The following is a 23059-nucleotide window of genomic DNA, read 5'->3' on the forward strand; positions in this document are numbered from 1 at the left end:
CCACATTAAGTTTGATTATGATTAGTTCTATTAAGTTCATTACCACATTGCTGGTATTTTTATTCATTGCAAATTGTACTGAAATTTCCGATGTAAATTTGTACGATCTATCTATCACTCCTACATCCTCCAGATTACCTCATTTAGGATGGACTGCATCATTCACTTTCTTTTTCCCTGATACCACTTCTATATCTATCGGCGATACCTTCACATTAGATCTAGATCACGTTTATCGTGTCAAATTTGGCGGTACTACTGAAGCAAGTAACGTAACTGCCGCACTAGATGATGGAACTGATGCTCTTCAATGTTATGTTACTCAACAAGCTGCTTATCTTTATGAATCAACGATAATGGAATGCAGAATTATTACTGATTTAACCTCATACAGCTATGCTTCTGGTGAAATATCTTTTGCTTTCAATTTCAATAGCGGTGGTTCTGCATATCAGTACGAACTGACAAACTCTAAATTCTTATCTGCTGGTGCAATGAATGTCCCATTCGGGTCTGACATGTCTACAGATGTTCAATTTGACGCTACTCCAAAACCCGAAAAGTTTTATTATATTGGACGTTCAACTACTTATGGGACTATTGAAGTATACTATTTAGATATGATCTGCCCTGATGGTAACCTATTGGGTGGTACCGAAACTTTTGTCTTTGATGTGGCTGATGGTACAAACCCAATTGATTGCTCTTCAGTTCAAGCATACCTATCAAATGAGTTTAATGATTGGTGGTTACCAACATCATATGAAAGTACAGTCCCTGATGTTATATGTTACGATAATACTGTTGATATTACAGTAGATAAAACTGATAATTCTGGTGACATGTTATTTGTGAATGCCCTCCAGGATTTATATGATGGTTCCAATATCTTAAGCCATACTGTTACTGGTACATACAGTTGCTTTAACACATTATCTAATACGACGTACACTTCTACCATTAATACAATCGCTGTCATTACTGCTACTGCTGGTTCTGTGTCTATGGATATTTCTGCATATACTACTCCATCCATTCTAACATCCACGACAACAACAGATTGGACTGGCACATACATAACCACGTATACAACTGAAGTTACAAATACTGTTGGTACTGATTCAGTTACCACTCCTGAAATTATTTACCACGTCGAGACTCCAAGTAGCGTAACTCCAGAGGTTACTGTCACCTCTACCACTACCACTGGCTGGACTGGTACATTCACTACCACTTGCTCTACTGAAATCACTGAAACTGTTGGTACCGATTCAGTTACCACTCCTGAAATTATTTACCATGTTGAGACTCCGGAAACATCTGCTATTCTGTCTACATCAGTCGAAACGAATTCTACCAAAATTACAGGTTCCACAGCAACAACTACTGAAGTCAAAACCTCTGGGACTGCTTTTTTCAAAACGGTAACCACAACTTCGATTACTTATTGGACTAAATCTTATGCAACTACATTTTCTACTGAAACACAATACACTATTGGTAGCGATTCTCTGACTACTCCAAATATTATCTATCATATTAAAACTCCAGAAATTAGTATAACATCTACCCCAAGTATTTCGATATCAACTTCTTCCCTGAGTAGTGCAACTTCTAAGATTATATCCACTGATAAATCCCAAAGTCAAACCTCCAGTTCTTTGATTATTCCTAAACTTTCGACAAGCATTTCCACTGTTGCTATAACTAAGAGCGGCAGTACCACTATAATCCAATACCCCAGTAGCACATCTTCAGTTGCTACTGCCCACCAATCCATAGCTATATTTTCGGACTCTAGTGATAGATCTGTTTCCACATCTCTCCAATTCATAATACTTGCTTTCAGTACATTTTTCTTAATATAATTGAGAAACTTTTGTGTAACATGGAGTAAATATGCTATATTGATATTCCTTTCAACACCTTATATATTATTATTTTGTTCTTTAAATTCATTATTGTATAATAATATAATTATAATAGTAATAATATTTTACTTTCTCTTAGTTGATAACAAAGTTCAATTTTATAGATGTTGAGCAAGTTATAATATGCTGGAATATCGTTATAATACTTATTTTAAAAAAATTGAGAATATTTATTTACGTTGAATCTAGGTAAAAAAATAATATTACAGTGAAATGCTAAATGATTTATTGTATTGTCCTTGGTCGAAAGTTATGAGGTAATTCGAAAACTTCATCTATTTTTGATCCTTCAAATTAACCTTGAAGGTAAATGTGGAATATCCATTTATTATCGGTGGCTTAAGTTGGAATTTATTCAGTTTAATCTTTGAATCTGCAATAAATTTCCCTGTCAAATTTGGATTTCCATCCTTATCTGAACCAGTGCTCTCAAATTCGTGTAAAGCTACCTTAGATTTTACCAGCTTATGAGCATGACCAGAAGATAGTTTGCATTTCTCATCCTTATAAACCCTAGCAATATCAGAATCACCCTTTTCAGCTCGTGTGTTGACAAGAGCAGATCGCATAGAAGGTAATTCTTCAACAGATACTGTACTTATTCCCTCACTGATGAATATTCGGTGCTGAGTCTTATCACTAAGTTTGCCCACATTATTAACAAAAGATACCTTTTTAACTTTATTTTTATTCGATGGGTTTTGATTTATTTCGCTATCGGAAAACTTAAAGATATTCTTATTCTTATTGCTATTCTTATTGACATCTGTATGTTGGCGTATCAGGGGTTGGTGTTTAATTCTATTCGATTTCAAATTAGGATTATAACGTGGATCAAGCTTGATGACCAATGAATTATCATTTTCACTTATTATATTACTATATTCGGGAGTCACCTTCTTATGTAAGCCATTCTTTACCAAAACTTGTTTCTGATTATCCATCTTTTCTTTTGGTTGTTTATTTCCAGATAAAATTTCAACAACATCCTTCCGTATAACTCCTCCAGAAAAATCCTGCGCAAATTTGTGAAATACTATTGGTACACCTCCAGTACTACTGAATGTTATTTGATTTCTCTCATGATTTTCTTCCCCTTGTATCTTTTTGAAATGATGAAATGTGTTGGATCTAACCTTATCTTTACCAGATTTACTGGGGTCAACCATCACTAGTTTCATCATCATTCTTTGGAGATATCTCAAATGATACTTAACTACAACTACTACTACGCTTTAAACGAAATGTAAACTTACCCTTATTATGTTCTACCCAATGCAACGTAGCCTCTCTGTCTGGTAACCATTTCTGTTACACTTATAATTGTTTTTTTCATCCTTGCTCTAAAATTTTATCTATATTTACTTTTTCTTCACGCTTCTTATTGTTTTTACATCTGCATAGTTTCAGCCGCCTTCAAGTCTGCGAAAGGGAAAAACGAGTTATACATAGATAGACAGAGATAGGGAGAGAGATACCATTCATATGCACATAATCTACACGTCCAATTAAATGAAATATTTATATGGTTCTCGCGATAGTGATAGTTTATGTCACTTCCTTTTTCTCAATATGTAATTTTAAGTTAATTTATTGGTTAAGTACTAATATAGCTATATATTTCTGACTTTATGCGAAGACGGGGGCGGGGGTAGGCACCCGGATACTAATGATCATATATGGAATGGATTATAATCTAAAGTTCGTAACATTGTTACTGTTGCCACTTGATGCAGCCTTACCCTTAATATCCCTCTTCTCACCAGCCTTATTGATAACTGTAATATTCTTAGCACGCGATAATGTCTCGATGACATCGTCCTTCTTACTCTTCTTCTTCGATGGATGATTAGCCATATTCTTAGCTCTCTTTCTCTTAACTGATCTACGTAATCTGTTCTTATCCTCTCTTGTTAACTCTTCTCTAGACATCACTGTACCGTTCTTCAATCTAATTTCGTTGTCATTATCAGCCTTACCAGATTTGTACACTTCTTGTGGAGCTAAAGTAGATGCAGATGACATAGATAATGGTTGAGCATCCTCCATAGTTATTGCAGCAGACTCCACTCTTACCTCTAATGATTTCTTTGCAGGTCTTGGGATGAAGTGAGCAGACGATAGTGCATCCAGTTTATACGTTATATTATTGAATAATTCTGTTATTTCATCATGACTCTTTTGTAATTGTTCACTTATATCATTCTCTTCCGATACACCTTGAGCATCATCTGCATATATCTCAGCTAAAGATTTAGATGATTTCACATCACTAATCTCAACTTTTTGCCTTTGCCCTCTTTGTGCAAAATCATTTATTGTCTTTCTTTGTAAGTCATCAAAATTAAATTCTTTAATCCTTTTTCTGATCATATCTTCTAATGATTCTGTAACCTCTGTAGTGATAACAGGTACAGGTTTGGCAGTTCTCTCAAATTCCAGATCTTCTGTTAATAGAGCATCAGCTGGTCTTTGCTTTGCTCTAACTTCACCCTTAAGAGCCCATTTCTTTTCAGCAACAGCTTCAGCTTCCAATTGGGCAATCTGTTTTTGAATTTCTAATTGTTGTTTTTGATATGTAGATAGTTTCTCTATTTTTGTTTCAGTGCCATTATCAGAATCTTCTTCTTCTTCTTCTGCATCATCAGCGTCCTCGAATAAATCAAGTTTCATGGAGTTCATTGCTGATATGCCGTTGTCCTCACTGCCATCATTCCTATTGGATTCACTTCTTTCCATACCATCAGTTTGAGACACTGTTGCGGATTTATTTGTTTTTGGTTTATCGAAGAAATCTTCATAATAATCAGCTTCTTCATCTTCATCAGATGGTAAATCAGCAAAATAATCTACTTCTTCACCATCATCATTATTCTGATCTTCATCGTCATCCAGATTATTCTCTTGTGCTAGAGTTTGACGGTTGAAGTCTTCAATATTGAAAAATTGATCATTTAGACCATCAGCGTCTGTCTCGTAACGTTGTTGTGGTTCATCCTCTTCCTCTTCCGGTGATTCTTGCCCTTTAACAACGTTATCTTCCAGACCTGAATCCACATAATCATCCTTGCCTTCAATAATTTCATCATCATCATCATCATCGTCATCGTCATCTTCTTTCTCTTCTTGTTCTTGTTCTTGTTCTTGTCCATCCAAAGAACGTACAGACTCATCTGCTATTTCATTATCTTCATTTGCAATTTCTTCATCTTCATTTTGTTCTTCATCCACTGACTCTTCCTCATCATGTGCATCCATTGCATCTCTAAGGGCTTGAATCCTTTCCATTAGATCACCTTCAACATTGTCAATAACCATCTTAGTCTGGAACCAAACTTGGTTGGCATCTAATCCTTCTACTGTCAATTCATCGATTGCAATATTACTATTCCCAGAATTCTCTTTATAACCAGCGATCAATGAGTCCAAATATGTCTTTGTTAATATCAGAGGTTGGGAAGCATCTTCCCCAATGGCATCCACTGGAGTTTCCCTCAACACATCAATAAAATTAGTTGCCATTTTTTATTCTATAACTTCTAAGCAACGAAACAATACTATCGTTGAATATGTTTATAAACTATAAACTATACACAGAAACTTATTCTTCCAATGTCAATATACTAAAAAACGAATATACCTTTTCTTTTCAGTTTAGTATTGTAGCATAGATAGATGTGTATTGATATAAGCTCATCGCAAAATGAATTTTCATTGAAAGAAAATTGCAACTGAAAATTTTTCTTCTTCTTTAATTTCATCGCCCGAGACAGAGAGAAAGAGAAAGAGAGAAAGGCAGAGAGTGAGTTGATGAGTCCAAAGAAATGAGTACCGTCACATCTGTCTTCGCCAGTCTAGTTTTATATAATAACAAATAAGTTAATTTGAGGATGTTACAGTAGAACCAAGTTTTATATTTATGTTAGACATAAATGTTCTTAATTATTTCGTAATTGTTTCTTTTTAACATTTCAATTAAGTGATCGATACGCATCCTGACGCCATTGTATGTTCCATCCTAGTATCCTTCGTCTGTGGAACACCTGTAACTTTTTTACTTAAACCCTCATTAATGAATGACTGTGAGATTAGCTGGGAAAGGTAATGCAAATATTCTGATTGATTATGAAGATCCAGTTTGGCTATATAGATGTTGTATAAAATATCCAGACTCTATTCAGAAGTGTAATGAATATACATACAATAATATTCAATTCATAAATACTCGCATGATACCTCTATTAAAAGATTTAGTGTGTCCTATGACGTTGGTCAATGTCCCTGCAAAAGAAATTTATAACATTTATAAAGATTATGTGGATGTTAATTGTGCAGATTCTGATATAATTGCTTGTTTGAGAATACCAAATTTAAGACCTTCAAAGAAATATTCAATTAGAGTGCAATCGGATCATCTAACTAAAATATATACAACAAAAGACAATCACTCAGTACTGTTGGAGATTAAACCTAAATGGTTACATAACCCGACACCTTATTGCAGAAACTGTACTGATAATTCAAGGAAAAATAGAAATATCAAATATTGTTATTCGGAATTACTTCAGGATATTAATCAAATGAGATTAATTATCGAAACTGAAAGAAAATTGAAAATTCCTCAGCAATTTATTGAAATAATCACAAAATATTTCATTGATAAGGAAAATGTCTTACAAAAACTTCATGATATTCAAAAATCACTACATTGCGATGATGGATTCAAGACTCCATCTCAGGATAATAAAGACATAAATGATATACAAACCTTGATGACATTAAGAGACGTATCATGTTTTATTGAGTGGGATCAAACTATGTTATCAATTACTGATCTAAAAGTAAATGTCGTAGACGTCGACTTAAAGAGTATAGATAAAATGACATATTGGAAAAATACCCAATCAATACTAGACAAATACCAATTAAAGGTTGTCCATTAATCCACCGTATTATTTAGACGTACGTACATATATACATATAGATCAGCTCCATTAATGCTTAAGTACACATCTCTTTATATATATGTATATATAGATATAATAGGCCATTCGTAATATGACAAATTTTTTCGCTTGTTCGTACAATTCTTCTTTATATGTTCGTTGTTCCTCACACAACCAGTAATTGTAACAGCAAATGAACACACAATTCTACAGATAAAATGGTGGTAAAGAAGCTAAGAAATACCAAAAGACCGAATCTATACTAAAGACAGCAACCAAAAACAAAGGGTAATGCAGTGCTAACTATATCTATATGAAAAAACACCTGAATAAGAGACGTCTATCAACTCATGAACCTGAACCTGAAGACACTAACAAAAGAGGACATCTGGAGGATAATCAGACTCTATTTATAAATTCCAATTTAGAAGATGATGAAATAATAGAGTATTTAAGGGAACCTAATTCTGATTACTCATCTGAAGATAATTATTCCGAAGAGGACAGCGTGAGCGAAGCTGAGGAGTTAAGTGATGATGATTGGGAAGACATAGCATTGGACAATATTATACCCATCAATATACCTCTCCAGAAATATAACATTTCAACTGAAAGGCAAAAGAGAGAAAGATTGGCCAAGAAAATATCAGATGGTAAAAAGAGAATCAATTATATAAGAAAATTAAAATTCTCTCTCCACCTGATCATGATACCTTTCATGATAAATGTACTCCGAGATAGAATGAAATGGTGTTATGATGAGAGGTTAAGTAAAAGATTAAAACGGTCTGTTCCTAAAGCTCTTTCAAAGAAATTTAAAAAATGGGGTGAACTACCAAACAAAGAGAAAGATAACAATATCAGAACACTTTTGTTGGGCTTGGTGATGTGGTTTCGAGATCATTATAAGATTAACTCTAATGGATTCCGTCAAAATAATTCAAGAATAAATGCATTATTAGAGGAAATTAATGAGAAAGATACATTTAAACCGTCCAACGACATCGAGCATATATTAGATAATCAGGAAAAATATTATGGCTCAAGATTATCATTAACATCCAAAAACTTTAAAGAAAACGTTCCGTATTATGGAATCATTAGTCATATTAGATTAATGGCTAAACGAAAGATGGCCGGCAGAGACATACTAACGTTATTCTTTTTCATTATATTACAAAATATAATTCCCGATAATAAAAAGTTATTTTTATGTTTTGCATTACCTCTCATAGATTTTGAAGCAGCTGAAAGTACAACTAATAATAAGAATAATGACTTAGATATTGTACCAAATCGGTTTGATTCTGATCTCTTACAACCTTATTTTTGGATTGAATTGTGTTTTGATGATACTGATATGTTTGTTATAGATCCTGTAGTTCACTTAAATAAGGGAGAGATCGTAGCAAAATATAAAGTGAATGACCCGATCTCAATATTCCAACCTAATGATAAATACGGTCTTAATATCAAACAAAATTTCCATTATGTCTTACGGATGGGTTATGGATCAAACCGGTTAGATGACGTCTCTCCTCGATATATTAAAAATTTGTATTATCGATATATGAAACTACCACATGACTCGATTATCAAAAAATCAAGAAATTATATCTCCTATAAACATTTTGAAAGATGGTTAGATAAATACAATCTTTTAACTGGTGAAGAATCTAAGAATGATGAAGAATGTCTGGTAATTCATAAGAAAATGACTCGAAAAAATATCAGTGTGCCTAAGTCGCTCAAGGAATTAAAAAAATCGGACAACTTTATTATTAAGGATATGTTACAGATGAGACAAACATTGATATCTAATAATGAACCTCTCAATTTATCTATGACGATTGGTCATCGTTCTGTTACCAAAAAAGAATTATTTTGGAAAAATGAACTTGTAAACTTAAAAAGTAGACAGCATTGGCTGATATTAGGAAGAGCAATAAAGCCCAACGAGATGCCACTCAAATTGAAGAAACAAAGGAAAAAATCTTTAAAGGTTTTGTACACTAGTACAAATGAGATCAAGGCATTATTTTCTTGGGAACAGACGATACCCTCGTTAAAATTAAAATGTTTTTATATTGACAGCTTTAATACCAAAAGAAGAATTAGGGACGTGGATTTCTACAGGAATAAATATAAAAATGTCGAAATATATATGGATTATAACAAACCAGATGGATTCGAATTTGTAAACTTAAGCAATATATTGGACGTTAAGGCCTTAATCAGAGAATATAATAAGTCTGTCAAAAGAGACTCAGCAAAAACTATAATTAAATATTTGGACGTTGTGAGTGGATTTGATTTTAAGCAAAAGCATGGGTATGCTGTACCTGTTATAAACAAAATTCTTGTAAATGAAACCGATTGTCGAACAGTTACTGGATTGATCAAGAATCGTAGTGAGGTAATTGGTCTTCAATACTGGATGAGCTTTTTGAGTAAATTACAAATCAAAGACAAGCTAGACAAAAGCTATGGAAATGTTTAAATATATAACTTGAGCAATCCCAACTGTTATTTATCATGATTAAGTCTAATGTAGAGGTCTTCAATTTTTCTCTATATAAATGCTGTAATAAAAAAAGGGATATGTATTAGATAATTTACAAATAGGGCTGGTTATGAGACGTCCTTACATAAACCCTATTGGGCGGCATCTTCAAGATCACTGAACAGGTCACTGTCGATATCTTCAGGAACGTCACTATAGTTATGTTCAGAATCGTTATCACTTTCACCAGAATCATCTGACTCAGAGTTGTCATCTCCTTCCATTTTCTCATCGCCTTCTGCATCCTTTTCTAATGCCTTTCTAGCAGCTCTTCTCTCTAGTTTTCTTTCTTTCTTAGCATCCTTGACAGCCTTCTTTCTTGCAATATTAGCTTCTTGTTCCTTCCTTCTTTCTTCCTTTAGTCTCAGTTTAGCTAAATGTCTCTTTTCCAACTTTTTAATTTCAGTGTCTGTCTTATGGACATACTCGTGATATAGAACTTTACCTGAACATATACCTTCTTCTAATTTAACCAATTTTAAAGTTAACCTTGGTCCAACTTCTGTTAATCTAATAGCTTTCTTCTTTGGATTACCAAGATTTTCATCGAGATTAATATTACCATCTGTTCCGTTTGTGGATTCACCTTCTTCATTTTCTATCTTAGCTTGTTCTTCATTGTTAGAAGGTAAACCAGTGGCGATATCCAATTCCTTTTGACGTTTTTGTTCTTCTTTTAGTTTCTCTTTATCAATTTTTTGTTTTATTGATATTTTGCTGTCCGAGTTACCTTTAGTTGTCTCCATAACATTTATAATGTTATCTGGATCTTGTTCATCTATTTCTGATTCAGAGGTATAAGGATCAATATCATGGTCTAATATCAATGATGAAATGTCTTGTTTCCCTGTTAAAACAGGTAATTTCTTATTTGGATTACTTTTGGCTTTGAACAAAGATTTCAAACTCTTGGAGATTTCGACATCTTTAATCTCTATGAAGTAATGACGTAGAGATATTTCGCCAGTCTTTGCATCTTTATTAATCATAAAAACTCTCTTGATTGAATTCAACTGTGTTTGACTTGGGTTTAATGGTGGGAAAATATTTTGAAACATAGACACGACGATTTTTTCTACTCTTTTCTTTTCATCTTTTTCATCTTCATCATCCCCTTGTGTAAATTTATTATTGAATCCATTCATGACTAACAAAGGAGGTGATAAGACATCTTCACTATTCAATGATTTAGGTTTCTTCAAATATTTCTTAATATCCTTTGATAATGAATAATCTTGTACTTGGAAAGTAATAGTAGGACCATTTGGAGTCCTTGCAACTTTTAATGATACGTTACCTGTCTTTTCTGATTGTGTAAATATAAACAAATGAGAGACATCCAATGGACCACACATTACAACGAAATCCTTCAATTTGTTGGACTTACGTTCTTTTAAACGGATAGCAGTATGAGGTTGCATGATTTGACGGAAATCCTTTACTAGTTGATTCAATGCATGATTAGCAAGAGATGTTTGACCAACTCTGATTACCATAGACTTTGGAATACCTTTCAAATCATCAGCTGTAGGTTGAACGTGAGTTCTCTTCTTAGTTCTTCTTCTAGCCATCGCAATAATTTGTTATATGTTTATAATCTTATAATTTGAAAAAAATAAGAAGATAAAAGAATCAGATTATATAATATACCTTCTATTATAATAGTTTCAATCTTTTTGTCTCTGTTCGTTCTCTATATTTGTCTACTAGATGATGATACTTGATGTCAATAACTAAGCTAATCTTGCTTATTACGATGGCCCATCGCTATTGCTCATCGCTTGCTTTTCTTTCATTGAGAAACCCAGAACGGAATTACAAAAATTTTTCACATCTGACCGTCACAAATGATGTTTTATCAGAACGAAATTTTTCGCTGCTTCAAATTATGCGCCACATAATGAAAAATAGAAAGAGAGTACTATGATTTCAGTTAGTAAAGCCAGAGACATATGTACAATACGTATATATTCCAAGGAATGACAAATTGAGATTGTTATCTTTATATATTATTATATCGACTGATTGTGTGGTTAATATTTATGCGAATATGAGGAAACGTTACAGATATCGTTGTGGGGAAAAGAAGGTGTCAGGTGAATGTTTATAATTCTGAATTGCGACATCATCAGGGTGACAGCGTGTATATATACGTTATATAAATATTATTAACATGTTGGTCTCTTGAAATTAGTTTATCATTATACCGTAGTTGATTTTATTGCTAGTTGTTTACTGTAGCACGACTTTTTATTTTGTTTTACGGTATCCCCTTCTCTCATTGGTGAAGACATCCCTTTTTGTCATGGAAAAATGAACGCAAAATATGTGTTTGTAAGTGACAAGAACAGCGTAAATAGAAATATGTAAAGCAAGCGATATATATACATTATTCTACCTCCGCAACTATCTCATTCCGCATTATAAAATTATTTTTTAACACTCTATATTATTCAATATATACTTGTATCCCAATCATTATTCGTAGTTATTGTATAAGAGGTCACACACCTTTATTGACTGTAATTCAATTATTTAATATTTTTTTTTCTTTGAAATTTTGAACTTTTTTGAACTTTTTTTTTTCTGGCGAAGCTGGGATTTTGTTGATTTTGACACCAAACGAAACGAAACAAAACAAACCTCATCAAAAGAATATTAAACAAGAGAAAGTTAAACAGGAAATAATACAGACATACTCTACTCAAATCTGGTGATAAATATCTATTAGGTTGAACTACTTATAGAGACGCTTTTTATTTTTTTATTTACTTCTATTGAATTTAGTTATTTTCGTTGGTTCGGGTCTAAAATTGTGATTTAATATTTATTTTTATTCTTTTTTTGTCATTTATAATTTATCAACTTTTTTTTCTCTGAATAAATCCAAATATATTGAAACATAATCAAAGAAATTAGGAGATTTTTTTCACTTATATTTCTATTACATCTGTTAGAATTTAATTTTCATTTTACGAAGAGAAAAGAGGACAGTCAAAAATAGCATTATTACTATAATTTGAACCATATAATTCCAAATTTATTAATTTTCTTTTATTATTTCAATTATTGACATTCTTTTAAATATTATTTTGAAAATATCAATCACTCTTAATAGAAACTGTGAATAATGAAAGCGACAAATATTGGTGAAATTTCACATATCACCGCTGCTGTGAATGACACTACTACAGAATTGAATGATATAAAACAAGAAGTTCGCTCAATACAAGAGCAACATGAAGAAATGCAAGCTTTAATCATCTCTAGAGATACAACAGTAAACGGTTCTGTGAAAGATCTTTTGGACACCTTACGAACCATCTCCTACAATCAAACTGTCCTGGAAAATAAATTGGAAGATGCTTTGAAAAACCAGATGAATACTGATATTTTTGTTAATACCATCAATGAAAAATTACAATCCTTGACTCAAACTGTAACAAAATTACAATCCTCTTCTGTGTCTCCTACTGTGGTATCAACACGTTCATCAGAACCTTTATCCACTACTAGCATATCCCATAGTTCATTAATGACCTCTAGGAGAGGACCAGGAAGACCTAGGAAAGATCTTTCATCAGGTCGTTATACTCGAGACATTAATGGATTTCAAAAAATAGCACCAATACCACAAAATGGCAAAGTTTCACTTCCTTCTGGTGATGTAACAATACCAAAATCAAAAAGATATTTCACTGACCCGATAACAAACACCTCTAATAACATAAGGACGAGAAAAATGTCGAAGACTATAGGTTCACCCCCAACTCGTAGTGCAAGTGCAACTCCTGCAAATAATACTTCTTTTTCTGCTACGGCAGCTGCAGCTGCTAGATTGTCAAAATCTGCTGGAGATGTGACATTCTCTTCACCAACACCCAAAAAAAGAAGAGGAAGACCTCCAAAAAAGAGAACAGTAGATACTGTCATAATAACAACAACAAATGATGAAGAAGAAGAAGAAGAAGAAGAAGAAGAAGAAAACAACATTTTCCAAAAGGAACATTTTGGTGTGGTAAACCCCAACATTAAAGTAAAATTAAATTTAATAGAAAACAATGATCCGAAAACTGTGAAAAATGAAATAATCAATAAATATGATACTACAGAAACTTCGGTCGATGCAACACCGATGATAACCCCTCTTAATACCAGTCGTTATGCTACAAGAAGCCACACTGCAAAATTTCAGGATCCCAGTTCCGTGGTTTCAGATGGCAACTCAAGTGCTGAAGAAGGTGATAATGGGAATGGTTCAGAAGGAGAAGAGAATAAAGACGTAGATAACGAAGAAGGTCAAAGTGAGAATGTCGATAATGATGGCAATGCATACAAAGAACTTGAAACTGGAACTGCTGGTGGTGTAAATGTAGATTCAAACACAGATGAAGAAAAGGTGGACAAGAAAGAACGAGCCAGTAATGGAAAACAAACAAACTCAGAGCTAAATAGGCAACAAAGGGAGTTAGAGAAACTACGTGATCCTCGTGAAAAGATGTTAGTGAGTTTGAAGTACAATGATAGAGACAGAGCTAAATCGTTTATCAAATCAAATCAAAAATTATTACAAGCAATGAGAGATGAAGAAAAGAAAAGGAGGATGAATTCTTTTGCCATAGAAAACAAGAAATCAAATGATCTATTGATGCTAACCCCAAAATTAACTTCAAACAAAATATCATCAGCACCTGCATCAACACGTATGCGCGTATTAACTCTGTCGTCTCACCCTGATAATATACGCGTAGGTGGGTCGCATGTCGGACCTCCTATTAATGAAGCAATTATGCCAGGGTCTGATATAGTGTCTCGTAGGGAAAATTCTTCGAATAACGAACCTCCAGAGGGTTCTCATCCTGGTAAAAATGAAAATGGTACTGATACTTCTGTATCTAAGAAGATAAGCAACCTTGAACCATCAGAACTTGATGAAGAAGGTATTAAAAAGGGTCAAGGGTTACTTACTACACCTGGTGAAGTCAAAGATAGTAATGGTAACGATTATATAATTGGCCCAAGAAAGAGGGGAAGAACCAATTCGTTGACATTCAAGGTTGCTGACGGATCTATACTAGAGCCCGTTGAATACGAAAATAATGACCAAAGTAAATCGGGAAAAAAGAAAAAAACAATGGCTTCCTCTCCTCCACCTTCCGAAGCGTCAACCATTGAATCTAAAGTAACAACACCTTTTCCAGGAACGAATACGAGCATGGCATCAGTCATTCCTTTAGGAAATAGATCTGTAAACGAGTCAAAGGGTGGTAAGGGACCACAAGATGCGACCATAATACATGAGGGCTCTTCTGGTCATCCTGCCGCGACTGACTATCAAACGACTTTATTACTTGGCGCACCAATTGAGTTGGTATGTAGGGATGGTTTCTTTTTCCGCCGTAATTCTCCAAAGGTTCCAATTACAACTGGAGCTTATTTAGAGTTTAGATTTATTGCCAAGGAACAAGAGCTTCTCAAAACAAAAAAGGGAAATATGAAGAAGGATAATGGGAAAGGATTTATAGTTGCTACATTACCAAAACAAGATCGTAGCAATTCACTCTCATTCAAGAATGTGGTATCCACAGAAACAGAAGTGGCATTTAATATCTTAGGAAAGACGACATTGACAGAAAAATATGTTAATTCTTTGGAATATTTTTTGATGGAGTTCAGATGGGAAAATAAATTAATTAGGTTAGGTTTGAAGTTAAGGGAATCAAAGAGAACGTGGCAGCGGAGAAAGGCATTATTTGCATTATTTGAATTCTGGAGAGATCAGTCGAGAGATAAGAGAGGATTTCCAAACTACACTGTGTTACATGCTGTGAAGGAGATGGAAAACTATAGGATATTCATCAATAGATCTGTTTCATGGTTTTATAATCATATTACCCTATTAAAGATGATTCTATACGATCTATGTTACAAGACAGATTCTCAGTGGAGAGAGTGGATGTTCCCCAAGGATTCTAAACTGCCTGTTTTGGGAGATAGTTTAGATGATGGTACAAAGATCACAGAAGAAAATATAAATGAAGTGATTGACAATTTGCTGGTATTTGATTTCCTAGATGATGGTACAATGAATAGGCAAGTCAAGTCATCCCAAGTTATCGTTCCGGAACACACGAAATAGTAAATAGGAATGATTGTGAACATTGTGTTGGGCTGTATAATTCATATGTCTAACCTATATGTAATGAAACCCATACGGTTACAAATATATAACAATACATGACGTTTTTTTTTTGTGTGTGGCTCTATATAGTTCAAGTTTAATCTCTAGAGAAGTGAATTGATATAATCTCGATATACCTTGAGAGTTTGGTGCACACACACCTTTGATATGTGATAACGGATATAGCATGTCATGATGTAAAACTAATTAAGAGACGTTTTGACTCATGAATAATACTGTTTTGTGTAATGAAATTCATATTACGCTTACATTCTTGACCATAACTCTAAATACCACAACTTGAAACGTTGATGTTCTTTGTATGGTTATAACTCAGGCCAAAATATGGCTAATACATTCTCATTCAATGGGGTATATTTCTTAGTAGAATTCGAGGTCAATATACGAAGCCCTGGATTTCTAACTTCAAGTACATCTGTATCTATAAAATGCCGGAGTGTTTAATTGAAAAACATAAACCGGTGGAGTTCTTATCGGTCATAACATATGTAGATCATTTCACTACAAATTGTTTCATGTTTTATCTTATGGTGAAGAATGTTCCATTTTACCCACTAGATATTTGATTGTAAAAGCTGCCATTGTTGGTAGCTCCCTTCCCTATTGTTCTTTTCGCTTGAAACAGTGCCCTGTCTGAGGTAGACATTCGACGGAAAAGAATTTGCATAGCAAGTTTTTTCTGAAAAACTTTCATAATCAACTAGTGATATTCGATAATTGCTTTTTCACTCCCATCTATTTCGGTAATTTTTTTTTCAAAAAATATCAATCACTATTCCTAATGCGGTAACTGGTCTGAACTCCCCGCAGCCTTTTTCGGAAGATCATGCTAACTTTTCTCGAAGAGAGGTATAGGGACCTTATTTAAACTTATTCCCGTGGAGAATTTTATTGTAAAATTTTACATTAATTTTTATTGTGGGATAAGCGTGGGAAACTGAATAGTTTAAAGAGTTTGGTGGGCTAGCCATTCTTGAATAGAATTCAAGAACAAATTATACGTTAATTTCTTAGCACGGTGGGATTTATTGTCCTTCTTTCGATAGCATGGAGTTCTGGGTCTTAGGATATGTTCTACAAGTAACTATCGGCTTGGTGCACCCGACTCTACTATGAAACGGACGAGAGTCTCTATTACTTTCTAAGACGATCATTCAACGTTCCTCTTCTTAGAAAGTTTCGATATCTCGAGAGTTACAACAAGAATACGGACGTATCTGCCTCTTCCTAATGAACTTTGGAAACAAAATAAAGAGAGGCAAGTAGGAATTTTTTTTTTAAAATTTAGGTTACATGGCACCACTACACCTCTTTTAGTGTGAATAATGTTTTAATCACTTCACGTTTATATTGAAAGGCGAATACATTCACATAAATATTTAGAACGACCACAAAAAATGAAAAATAGTGCATTCTCTGTCCAACTTCTCTGCATGTACTGTATTGTTAACCCCATCTAATTTCATACTCTTTGCGTGGTGGAGTAACACACTGACACTCGAGAATTAAGAATAATCGATTGTTCTTGAGTTTAGTGGAGTTTCTCAGAGTTATTTGAAGAGGTAGTCAATGGAAAGTGGCTCGAGTTCGTAGTACAGTAAAACTTTAGCTTATCAGCTATTGCACTTGAAAATGGAAAAATAGAAAAAAGGTGGAAGATGAACAAAGCATTATATTATCTGGTCATATCTTTTTTTGCGTAGCTAACATGATGCATTGGAATCACTTCACAGTAATACAGAGTTTTATTTATCATCTTATTATTTGAAGTGGTCTACTTCATTTAATTGTATTATCCAAAAAAAAATAGATAGCATATGTTGTAGAAAAGTTAAAAATTTCAGGTTAATTTGAGTATATATATATATATATATATGGTAAACTCTTTCTAGACTTCCAGTTTTGATTATTAAAAACAAAGACTATGACCCATACTTGCCTTATTATTACTTTTTATATTTTGATACTTCTTTAGTGCTGATATATAAAACTGTATACAAAAATAATAACAATGAATCAAAATAATACTATGGAGTCTAGAATTCCACATATAAGTTCTATTTGGTTAGACGAAGATGAGGATAGTGAAAAGTTATATAATTTTCAAAGTGAAAAATTTCTTAGAGATGACGAAGAAGATGGAAGTTTAAAGATATATATGATGGATAATAATGAGGTTAACAAAAGCATTCGAACAGTTCCGGTAAGTCCATTAAGTGAAAAAGTTCCAACTTTTCCTTCGAGCCTTACTGGATCCAACAAGAAACGGTTCTCATTGTATCGATATCCGTCTCCAGAAAATGATATACTGACTACAGATACAAGTAATATAACTAGATCGAATAGCTCTAAATCGGTGTCTAGCAATTTGACCTCTCTAAGAGGAAAATTGTTAGGAAAATTGAAAAAAAAATGGAATAATAATGTCGTATCTTCAGAAAAGAAGAAAGAAGTAATTAGCACGCCATTCAATTTTCAACATATATTTCATGCAAACCTTGATGCTGCAATGGGTAGTGACTGTATACCTAAAAAAAATGCCATACTAGATACAGAGAATGATTTGGATGAAATCACAGAAGTCTCGAGCAATATCTATAATGGTTCCAGTATAGGATTTTCAGAAATACCTGAGAGTCCTATAACATTCGGTAAAGCCTACTGTACAGAAGAAATTAAGAGTTTTGAGTTTGATAGAGATTACCGTAGAGTTCGTAACTCCGATACTACAAATATGAGTTTCGAAATGGAGAATTGTTTAAATTTTTCATCTTATGACACAACTGTTTAAGATTTTATCATTAAGTTGCTATTTCAAAATAAGGTCATTAAGATAATTTCTCACTACTGCATATTGGGATGGTCGTTCTTGAAAATCATATCTTTGGATTTTTTTGAGAAAAATTTAGTTGATATTACAATTTTCAGGAATTAGTTATAGGTTGCATCCCCTCCCCTCGGTTAGTTTTTTTTTCGTTGACGATACATTTTAGAAACCGAGTGTTTTCTGTTATACATTATAATACCCATAAGAAAAGATAGATACTATAATATATTTATCTATCTTTCACATATTTATAGAATAAAAGGATAACGTAATATGATACACCAATGTTACAATTCCTAATTCAAAGTTTATTTAAAGAACTTTCCACATAATTGACACTTATATAATTATTTCGTTGAATATTATTATATATAAAAAAAAGATTAGAATTTACCTTGTTAACACATATGTATATGTATATATATATAAACCAAATTCAAAGAGAACATAAAAAGCAAACGAAAACGAAAATATTAATATAACTTTTACTCATGGGATTAAAGAAGTGTGGGATTCAGTTTGTTTAACAGCAGGTACAGCTATGTATGGTCTCTAAGTGTGTATAGAGATTAAAAAAACCAAAGCGTGGTAAAATATCTCATATAGAAATGGACAATTCAAGAGTATTCTACGTCTACTTGATTATTTCACCAATATATTATCAGAAGAGTTTGTGAAACGGTTTCAAGAACGTACCAGCAAATATGCGCTTACCAACACAAAAGAAGAAAAAAGTAATATTTGAAGATAGTGTCAAGAGCGACAGTTTCATTGATTAACTCTCTTGATATCGTTATCGGTTGTTGATAAAAGACAATCTTAGTTTGAATGGACGTGAACACATATGTCTCGTCAACAGCAACCGTTGATTGGATATTTTAGTTTTTTATTATCTGTCTGATATAGGCTTGTATTATGTAAACAAATTACAAGGTAATTTGAATAGACTTTTATTAAATTGGCTATTATGACCAATAGTAAGATACAGAGTGTGATGTACGATTTTCTTTCATCAGTATAATAAATACTACTACAGACAAGGGACTTGAATTGTTAAAGGGACATACAGTTATATACTATTACAATTTATATATAAACCACATAGAATTGAACCTTTTTTTTCATACTGTATTTTAAATTCATATTCATGTGCATTGTTATATCGTTTGTCTCCTTTTTTTTGCCTTTCTCATCAACTTTTTTTTCTTGATGACTTATCTAAGATGTGGAACAACGGCTAACTATCGTTGCTTGGGTGACTATAAGGAGAGAAAAACTCAATTAAAATATATATATTTAGATACTATTCTGGAGTGGTCTACTTGAGTTTAAAATCTTTATTCCTACAAAAAGAAAAATTTTGAACTGACTCTTAATTGTACTCACATATCAGATATTAATATTCCAATTATAGTTCAAAGAGATATGACTGAAGTGAAGAAAAATATTATCGTAAGATACGTACAAGAAAAGGATAGAGATGACTGGGTAAGATTATGGAAGAAATTTATTGCCACCTATGAGGATCCAAAACTCCCTGATGGGATTGAAAAGGCCAATTTTGATAGATTTATTGATCCGGAAGTGAAAATGTGGTCTGCACTTGCATTTCTACGGGATGAAATTACTGGTATCGAAAAAGCCATTGGTTTCACTGATTTCTTCACACATCCATCTACGTGGCAGATTCAAGATAAAACATATTTAAATGATTTATTTGTCGATGATGAATTCAGAGTTGGAGGTGTCGGTAGAAAACTGATAGAATTTGTCTACAGTGAAGCAGATAAGATGGGCACACCAGCAGTTTATTGGAATACTGATCATTTCAACCATCGTGCACAATTGTTGTACACTAAAGTTGCCTCTTTAACTCATAAGAGGATCTATAAAAGAGACGGTTATTGAAAATATATGAGAAAAAATAATCAATTGTATTTCAAGTACCAATATTTTCGCCTTTTTTATTCGTTATGATTCTATATAGTTGGTTCGTAATATACATTATGAAGTAGACATAAACTAATAACCAATTCTTGGGGTGCTATTATATTTTTGCATTTTTGTATTTTTGTTTTCTGTTGTTTTTCATCTAGAATTTTTAAGGAATATTGGAGTAATACTGAGTACTATTGGAAACTGTAGTAAAGAATTGTATGTAAGTTTTGTTGAGTTAAAGAAAGGTGAAAATAGCACAGCATCCAACAATCTTTCGAGGTCTTTGTTCAGGTAAGATTCAATACCAGAAATTGATAAATAATCGAATTTAAATTATTAAATATCTTGTGCGATGCGTTAGTGATGTAAGGGAAAGGAAAAAAAGTCGAAAACAAATAAAACAAACAAAAAATATTGAAGAAAGTTCAAATGACTACCACTTCTCGTAAGCAAAAAGAGGTTCAAAACTAATCTAAGACTTGGAAAAAAATACAGCTACATAAACCTTTTATTCGACATTTGTAGTTGAATGAATTTATATCTGTGATAATAACAAATAAGAATGAACATATAATGAGTCTTTGGGACAAGTGTAATGCAAATAAGGATTATGTATATCGAATCATAGCTCTAATGTTTTTAATCATTACATGGACATTATTATCATCTGGAGAATTAGATGGAAGTATACCACATAGTAAAATATTTTTCAAATCATTGAACTTAGATAATTATTTCAACGGTTCCAATGATGATTCATTACGATATACAAATGAACAAGACATGATTAAGAATGAAGATCCAAAATATATGGAACTTGGTAGAGTTACATGGAAGACATTCCATGTAACAATGGAAATGTTTCCTGATGTTAATATGAATGATAATGATGATTTAAAGAAAAGAGATAAATTAGTTGATTGGATTAATCTTTTGGGAGAAACGTATCCATGTTCAAAAGATCAGCAAAATACACCAAATAATTTGTTTTTGCAAAGTATTAAAAACTATCCATTACCAATAAATCTTAATAAAATTATTAATATTGAATGGGGTTGTCATATTCATAATTTAGTGAATGAAAGACTTGGAAAAATTAAATACGATTGTTCAATATTAATACAAGATCTTAAACAGACTGAGCAAGATTTTAATCAAAATATAGAATATAATGATCTTGATAAAGTTACATTAAATAGAGAAGAAAAACAATTAGGATAAAACTATGTAGGGTCATTTATTTTATTGTTAAAATAGAAAAGAAAGAATTCAAATTTTTAATATTTTAAATTGTTTTTATTTTATTTTTTAATTAAAAAAGTTTATAAAAATATATATATAATAATAACAAAAGTCAAATTATATAACTAAATTTTTTTATTATTAAAAAAAGGTATTTAAAAAATGTTACTTTATGTTGTTGTTGTTATGATATGAGAATAAAAATGCGTTCTTGAGAATATTAATGAATATAAAAATATGACAATCGTTGTGAAAACTTTATTGAGATGATGTCATAAATGCCTTGAGTATTTTTGTTTTGCTGAAAAAAGCAAAAAATTTGTTATAATAATGCCAAACCATTGATTAACTTAACTAATAATTTAGTATATGTAAATCAATCCAATTAAATTAAATTATAACAAACTCAAAGAACCTTTTCTAGAACGGTTAGAGTTAGAGTTAACAGCGTTACCGTCAACAATAGCAGAATCTCTTAGGTTACCATTAGATAATATTCTGTCAATTTCATCGATGTCTTTAACACTAGCATCGGAGTTCTTTCTTGAACTTGGTTGAGAAACTGGAGAAAGAGATGGAATGACGAATGGTTGAGAAACTTCGGAAGTTAGAGTTAGGAAAGCCATTTTAATGTATTTTTTAGATTTGTTTGTGTGAAAGTTGGTTATGTAGCAATAAACTATTGTTTGTTGTTGTTGATGATATATTTATTATAAATTATATAAGTAAAGACATAAGATTGAAAGAAATAACAATTAATGAAATGGAATAACGGAAAGAATTATCAGTCCTTATATATGATTAAAAAAATTCATTTCTACGATATTTCAAAAATATACATATATTCATATCGTCAATTTTTAATATGAGCAAGAGGTGTAAAAAAGAATAATTTGTAAGTAAAAAAACTAAATTATGATGATGTCAAAGTTGTATAATTTCTAAAGTAAGTACTAAAAGAGGAGAAAATGATATAGAGCGGGAGATCACGTACATGAATGATCAAAAACGATTTTGTATTACAAATTCCGCCTCTTATCTCTCATCTTTTCCTCCTCATCCATCATCGGTCATGAATATATTTTTCTTTGAAAAAAGCGTGCGATCGTGCGAGACTGTGCGCCTTCTCTCTCTCTCTATTCTTGTGGGAAATAGTTGAAAATTACTAATTCCATTCTTGCGGGAGCGATTGCGCATTTAGGCTGAAGAAAACCAAATAAATTTTAGTATTATATTCTCATTAGCGATAGAGTTAGTCATACAAAGCGAGAAAATTATTATTAATGAATTGATCGGTACTTAAAGTGCGAGGTTATAATTCTCTGATTTTCTCTTTCACGTTCGTGCGGGTGAGTGGAGGAGCAAAAAAGAGAGAAAGATTGAAGTTTTTCAATGCGTTCGGCCGTGCGG

At 32.5% G+C, this 23059-nt stretch overlaps 11 protein-coding genes across 11 annotated transcripts; 7 read left to right on the forward strand and 4 right to left on the reverse strand.

Annotated features, from left to right (window-relative positions):
* Positions 1 to 17: 17 nt before the first annotated feature.
* On the forward strand, positions 18 to 1868 carry SAG1 (Sag1p; the record flags this gene model as incomplete). The annotated part of the gene is made up of 1 exon (XM_041548229.1): positions 18 to 1868. The coding sequence occupies one exon, from the start codon at positions 18 to 20 to the stop codon at positions 1866 to 1868; it is 1851 nt and encodes a 616-aa protein (XP_041404163.1).
* A 338-nt stretch (positions 1869 to 2206) lies between these two features.
* Positions 2207 to 3100, reverse strand: KABA2_01S06600 (uncharacterized protein; the record flags this gene model as incomplete). Its single annotated transcript, XM_041548230.1, has 1 exon — positions 2207 to 3100. One exon carries the CDS (start codon positions 3098 to 3100, stop codon positions 2207 to 2209), a length of 894 nt encoding a protein of 297 aa, XP_041404164.1.
* Positions 3101 to 3620: 520 nt separating this feature from the next.
* MPP10 (rRNA-processing protein MPP10) lies at positions 3621 to 5453 on the reverse strand (the record flags this gene model as incomplete). The annotated part of the gene is made up of 1 exon (XM_041548231.1): positions 3621 to 5453. The coding sequence occupies one exon, from the start codon at positions 5451 to 5453 to the stop codon at positions 3621 to 3623; it is 1833 nt and encodes a 610-aa protein (XP_041404165.1).
* Positions 5454 to 6007: 554 nt separating this feature from the next.
* On the forward strand, positions 6008 to 6874 carry IPK1 (inositol pentakisphosphate 2-kinase; the record flags this gene model as incomplete). Its single annotated transcript, XM_041548232.1, has 1 exon — positions 6008 to 6874. The coding sequence occupies one exon, from the start codon at positions 6008 to 6010 to the stop codon at positions 6872 to 6874; it is 867 nt and encodes a 288-aa protein (XP_041404166.1).
* A 316-nt stretch (positions 6875 to 7190) lies between these two features.
* On the forward strand, positions 7191 to 9377 carry RAD34 (Rad34p; the record flags this gene model as incomplete). Its single annotated transcript, XM_041548233.1, has 1 exon — positions 7191 to 9377. The coding sequence occupies one exon, from the start codon at positions 7191 to 7193 to the stop codon at positions 9375 to 9377; it is 2187 nt and encodes a 728-aa protein (XP_041404167.1).
* Positions 9378 to 9532: 155 nt separating this feature from the next.
* On the reverse strand, positions 9533 to 11011 carry SSF2 (rRNA-binding ribosome biosynthesis protein; the record flags this gene model as incomplete). The annotated part of the gene is made up of 1 exon (XM_041548234.1): positions 9533 to 11011. The coding sequence occupies one exon, from the start codon at positions 11009 to 11011 to the stop codon at positions 9533 to 9535; it is 1479 nt and encodes a 492-aa protein (XP_041404168.1).
* A 1559-nt stretch (positions 11012 to 12570) lies between these two features.
* SUM1 (Sum1p) lies at positions 12571 to 15579 on the forward strand (the record flags this gene model as incomplete). The annotated part of the gene is made up of 1 exon (XM_041548235.1): positions 12571 to 15579. The coding sequence occupies one exon, from the start codon at positions 12571 to 12573 to the stop codon at positions 15577 to 15579; it is 3009 nt and encodes a 1002-aa protein (XP_041404169.1).
* Positions 15580 to 17653: 2074 nt separating this feature from the next.
* KABA2_01S06732 (uncharacterized protein) lies at positions 17654 to 18433 on the forward strand (the record flags this gene model as incomplete). The annotated part of the gene is made up of 1 exon (XM_041548236.1): positions 17654 to 18433. One exon carries the CDS (start codon positions 17654 to 17656, stop codon positions 18431 to 18433), a length of 780 nt encoding a protein of 259 aa, XP_041404170.1.
* A 1461-nt stretch (positions 18434 to 19894) lies between these two features.
* On the forward strand, positions 19895 to 20377 carry KABA2_01S06754 (N-acetyltransferase family protein; the record flags this gene model as incomplete). The annotated part of the gene is made up of 1 exon (XM_041548237.1): positions 19895 to 20377. One exon carries the CDS (start codon positions 19895 to 19897, stop codon positions 20375 to 20377), a length of 483 nt encoding a protein of 160 aa, XP_041404171.1.
* Positions 20378 to 20980: 603 nt separating this feature from the next.
* Positions 20981 to 21628, forward strand: ERV2 (flavin-linked sulfhydryl oxidase; the record flags this gene model as incomplete). Its single annotated transcript, XM_041548238.1, has 1 exon — positions 20981 to 21628. The coding sequence occupies one exon, from the start codon at positions 20981 to 20983 to the stop codon at positions 21626 to 21628; it is 648 nt and encodes a 215-aa protein (XP_041404172.1).
* A 416-nt stretch (positions 21629 to 22044) lies between these two features.
* On the reverse strand, positions 22045 to 22275 carry SPO24 (Spo24p; the record flags this gene model as incomplete). Its single annotated transcript, XM_041548239.1, has 1 exon — positions 22045 to 22275. The coding sequence occupies one exon, from the start codon at positions 22273 to 22275 to the stop codon at positions 22045 to 22047; it is 231 nt and encodes a 76-aa protein (XP_041404173.1).
* Between the last annotated feature and the right edge of the window lie 784 nt (positions 22276 to 23059).

This window comes from Maudiozyma barnettii, assembly GCF_903064755.1.
Source record: "Maudiozyma barnettii strain CLIB 1767 genome assembly, contig: KABA2_01, whole genome shotgun sequence".
Taxonomy (NCBI): Eukaryota; Fungi; Ascomycota; class Saccharomycetes; order Saccharomycetales; family Saccharomycetaceae; genus Maudiozyma; species Maudiozyma barnettii.